Below are 5,331 nucleotides of genomic sequence, written 5' to 3' on the forward strand. Positions count from 1 at the left end.
AGAAGATTTTTTAATCTAGCAGTTAATTGGAAAGATTCTCACCCTGACTAACTATATATACTGATACCTGTGAACTAAGCAACTGCACTGCAGATGGTAATCTGTAATAGTAGTTTCATGCTTGGAGAGCCTGTCATTCTGGTCTTCTGAATACGGGCTGCTTGTCATGACATGCCAGTTGTTGCTGTGCTATCGCTCTGGTAGATGATTGTTCAAAAAGAAGGGGATGGGGAATGAAGGCAAGAGACAGGAAAAGGAATATAGGGGGACTGTCCTGCTTCAAAGTTGTATATGGTTAGATATTTGGACTTACGTGTAAACATAAGAAGTATATAATTCTTTATGCCTATTTTAAAAAATATATTCTAATTTTTAAATGTTTTTTCATCATTTTCTATAGGGACTTAAAGTTCAACATACCAATACTTGATGAAAAATACCTGTTCCATGTTATTCCTAAGATGTTTGATTTTCAGACAGACAGTGAGGTTAAGCTTAACAGCCTAGGTTGTATGGTGATAACAATAAGCTTGTCTTCTGGATGGTTAACAACCTAAGTTTGTAGACCAAAATTAGAGAAAAGGGAGGGCCGCAAGGAAAGCCAACATTTTGGCGCTAGCCTTCCAAGGTCAATTAAGACTCAGGACATATGAGAACTTGTACTGTAGCGTCATGTACCGCGGGACATACAAAGAAGAGGAACAAGTTAATTGAGACCATGGGAGGAAGAAGTAATAGTGCACATATTTTTAAAAAACTCATGCATTAGACCCAGGAAGATAGCTCAGTGGTCTAAGCGCCTCCCTGGCAAGCTCAAGGGACAGGGTTCGATCCTTGGTGCCGCGTGCTGTGCTAGCCACCCACACTGGGCGTGGCAGTGAACGCGCTGAGACAGGAGGATCACTAGGAATCTGAGCTCCGTAGTGAATCTCTGTACTAAATAAATAGATAAATAAATGATAATAAAAAAGTTGAAGACGCCTACTGTGGACTATGAAAAAGCTCAGTGTTGTGGTGACATGACCATGGGTGTAGTAAGCAACACACAACACTTCAAATCTTTTTTTTTTTTTCTATTATGTATAATGAGTGAGGAGGATACTGTAGTTTTACAGGACAGTGTTTTCAAAAACTTTGTTTTTAAAATATTAATTAAATTTTTTTTGAGACAGGATCTTAATTTAGTTCAGGCTCCCGCCGGACTCACTGTGTGGTCCAGCCTGCCTCAGTCTCATGAGTGCTGTGATAACAGGAGTGCACCACCACGCCCGTCTGGGATAGCGTTTTTATTCTGTGACCACATCAAAACATTTAACTATGACATGTTAAAGTAACACTTATAATATGTTATGATGTCTACAACTTTAAACGATTCGACACAGTTTACTTTGAACAAATTTCACAATACTGTAGCCGTAATACCAACACCGACCGAGTGAGCGATACGAATTGACACATCCTACCGCCCGCCACTGCACGCCGCTCCGCCGGGTCCGTCGGCGCATGCGCACTGGCCCCGCCGCGCGCCCCGCCCCCTCGGGTGTGCGCAGGCGTGGAAGTAGCGGCGCGCAGTCCCGACAGCCCGCGAGAGCCCGCTGAGGCGAGCGGTGGAGTGCTGAGGCGCTGGACGAACTGAGTGGATGGAGCCGCTCAAAGTGGAAAAGTTCACGACCGCGGACAGGGGAAACGGGCTGCGCGCCGTGGCGCAGCTGCGTCCCGGAGAGCTGCTCTTCCGCTCGGATCCCTTGGCGTACACGGTTTGCAAGGGGAGTCGCGGCGTCGTCTGCGATCACTGCCTCATCGGGTAGGTACCGAGCGCGGTCGGGCACTGAGTCCTGGGAAGCGCGGGTCCGGACTGCGGGTTCTGATGGGCGGGCAGCTCGCCGGGCCGGGGCGGCCCCGCAACCCAGCCGCACTGTGGAGAGCCGCCTCCCGCGACGCGTGTGTTCGTGGGGTGGGTGGTGCCGAACAGGCCCCGCCCGGAAGCCCCCCGGAGGAGCGGGACCTGCGATCCCGACTTCTCCACTGGGTAGGGCTTCAGTAGGAAATGGGGAGCCAGACACTGGTCCTTGGGTGATTTTCTTGGGAAACGTCGCTTCTGTGTGGACTGTGCCCCAACTTCGGTGCTACTGCTGTGGAAGTTGTGGAGATTGTAAGTGGCAAAGGTGGGGGTAGGTGCGAAGGAACTGGGATGAGAAGGAATCAGGCTCAGAGCTGATGGATCGGGCTTGCCGACAGTGAGAGAATTTTGTTGTTTACTGTGTACTTTCATGGTCCAGGTTTTGTGGGACATGAAGATGAAGGAGGCGCTGTAAGAAATCTTAAAGGAGCAGATCAAAGAGGGATAGTAGTTACATTGCAACAGAAAGGCTGAACTAGAGGTGCACATAATGTGGTACCATAAAATAAGTTACTGAGGTTTCACAGTTTACTTTCCCTTTTAGTAGTTGTGAAGATAGATCTAACCTTTTTTTTTTTTTTTTCTCCTCAAAGTTGGAATCCTATCTCAACCAAAGTTGCAGGGATCACACGTATGCAATATCACACCCAGTGCAAGTCTAACTTTTAACTAGCTCTCTGGTGTTGAAAATTCATGTGATAATATTTTGGAAGCCTTGGAAGCACAGTGCCAGTGTAAAGTGCTCTGTGATACCAGTTTATGGAAATGTTTAATACCTATACATAGTTATAGGAATTGTATGAAGTTAACAAATATTACTGATCAAATATTGATCTACAGGGGAAAAGTTATGGCCACCTCTCCAACTGGGGGTCTCCCCACTGAGCTACATACCTAACCCTATTTTTATTATGAGACAGGCAGGGTCTCATCATTAGTCTTAGGTGGGACTCGAATTTGGAATCCTCCTGGATTGGCCTGTTAAGTGTGGACGTCACAGGCCTGTCTAGAACTCTTATTTTGAGATGGATGTGATGATTTTGTGTGACTGCTCTTACAAACTTCTTAGTCTGGGTTTAGGTGAGTGGAGGTGGAGCATAATCTGTAGCTTGACCATTAATGTTACTATGTCTTTATTTAGTTCATAATTTATGAATTCATTGTATATACATTAGTTTCCTAGTCATAATTCTGTCTTGCTTTCTGAAGTAATGGTAACAGTCACATTCTCTCTCTCTCTCTCTTTCTCTCTCACACACACTCACACACACATGCACACACATAAATATTTTGAGTAAATACTTCCAATTTTATGTGAACTTTGTGGTTTAATACAGCTTATTCCTTTTAAGATCTGGCTTTTAGCTGGGTATAGTATCACACATCAGTGATTCCAGCACTCTGGGAAACTGAGGCATGTAGATCATGAGTCAAGCCTAACATGAACAAAATTGCAAGGCCTTAGATTCAGTCTTTAGTATGAAGTGGTTGGAGAGGGGTAGACTTGTCTCTTTGTTTAAGATCCCAGCCTTTAAGTTTATTCTTTCAGTACTGTGGACTGAACCCATGACCTTGTTCATGCTAAGCAAGGTCTCTAGTATTTAACTACATCACCAGCCTTTCTAAATTTTTTTTTTCTTCTTGGTTCTGGGGATCCAACTCAGGACCTAGTGCTTGCTAGGCAAGTGTATATGCCTCTGAGCTATCTCCCTGACCCTAAAAATTTTATTTTGAGGTAGGGCCTCACTAAGTTGCTCACGCTGGCTTTGAACTTGAGATCCTCCTGCCTCAGCCTCTGAGTAGTTGGGATTACACATGCTTGTCATCATGCTGTTTAAGGCATATATCTTGGTTCTCATACAGGCAAATTGGAGAAAGCATCTCTTGTTATTCTGTTGCCCTCTTTTAAAGTATATCCAGAGTTTGAATGTAGTACAGAGTAGAATTTACTGTTTTTTAAATCCTATAGCATTACTTTATGGAGAAGATGTAGATCATCTTGTGCATAAAATTAGATTATGATATTATATAGTACCTGGAACAGAAATGTTTTAGAATGAATAAAAAGTGACAAATTACTTATAATAACTGAGTTATCAAATCTGAGCTTGAAGCATATGATACCTGGAATTGCCTATTTTCCAGAACAATATACACAAATCCTTTGTGGATGTGGATGGGAATGCCTCTTGACTTACCATATTATTTCATTGCTTTCTACCACTTTTTTAAAATGTATTTGGTACAGGGTCTCACTGCGCAGTTAGGACTCAGTGATTCTCCTGTTTTCAGCCACCTCAGAGCTGGGATTACGGGTGTGTGCCACCATGCCTGGTCTTGGTGGCCAACTCAGTGCACCTGGGGGCAGGGCTGGCTTGGCATGTGGTGCCCAGGATTGACCCACCCCCACCCCCACCTTTTTAAAGAGCATAATACATTTATTTGCGGAAAGAAAGCTTCTGTCTGAGAGAGGAACATAAGGGGACCTGAGTGGGTTGCCAAAGAATCTGCCTTTTCTAGGGATTTCTGTAGAGCAAAACCATGAGGTGAGGCAGGTGTAATGTGGGAAACATGGGAACTTGCAAGATGAATATGAGTGTGCCACTCTTTTGGTAAGAGCTGTGGTGATTTAAACAAGTAATAATTGTTTAAAAGGGTATCATGAAGATTTTAGCATTGCTTTTAATACCTAGTGAAAACTGGCTTGGAAAATGGTCAGGAACCAAGACAGAAAAGCCCTGCAAGAGTAGTTGGGACTGGGGTTGGGGAGTTGCTTGGTAGTAATGGATTCTGTAGTATGTACTATTAGCATCATGGACACTGGTCCCTGCTCCTGCTGCTTTCTGTGAAAATGATTGTTTCTGGAGAGTTGTTCTCTCTACCATTCTTCTTTGTGGTATTAGTTTCTGATTTAGAGTTCTTAGTGGTTGTCTTGTCTTCGTGGCTGAGTTTAGGCCACTGTCTGTGACCCAGCTGCAAGGGAAATTGAAAAGGTGATAATTTGACCTTTTTGGCTTTAAGGTAAAAGACAGGTTTTATTCTCCACAGATATTCATCCAGTGGGGAAGTAAATATAAATGCAGAAAAGGGGATATAAGTAAATTCCAAGAATTTAAACAAGACAAACAGATGGATTCATCGTACTAACAGATACTTGTTTACTAGTTTTTTTTGTGTGTTTGTCTTTCTGAGACAGAGTTGCCCTATGCAGTTCATGTTGGCGTTGAGCTCACTTTGTATCCCATATTGATCTTGAACTTGTAATGATCCTCTTGCCTCAGCATTCTGAGTGCTGGCATTACAGGTGTGTGCCAACACACTGGGCTTGGTCTATTATTATTATTATTATTTTTAATGTATTTGAATTGTGGGACTGTCCTGCTTCAAGGTTGTATATGGTGAGATTTTTGGACTTATGTGCAAACATGAGG

General features: G+C 43.5%; 1 protein-coding gene across 1 annotated transcript in view; it reads left to right on the top strand.

Annotated features, from left to right (window-relative positions):
• The first annotated feature begins 1,564 nt into the window (after positions 1 to 1,564).
• The window catches only part of LOC111815492 (histone-lysine N-methyltransferase SMYD3-like), a 188,813-nt gene continuing 185,046 nt past the window's right edge, over positions 1,565 to 5,331 (top strand). Inside the window, exon 1 of the mRNA XM_023710191.1 lies at positions 1,565 to 1,804. Coding sequence (XP_023565959.1) covers positions 1,641 to 1,804 — 164 coding nt within the window. The 5' untranslated portion in view covers positions 1,565 to 1,640. The remainder of the gene's footprint in view (positions 1,805 to 5,331) is intronic.

The sequence above is a fragment of the Octodon degus genome, unplaced genomic scaffold (genome assembly GCF_000260255.1).
Source record: "Octodon degus isolate 3935 unplaced genomic scaffold, OctDeg1.0 scaffold00017, whole genome shotgun sequence".
Lineage (NCBI taxonomy): Eukaryota > Metazoa > Chordata > Mammalia > Rodentia > Octodontidae > Octodon > Octodon degus.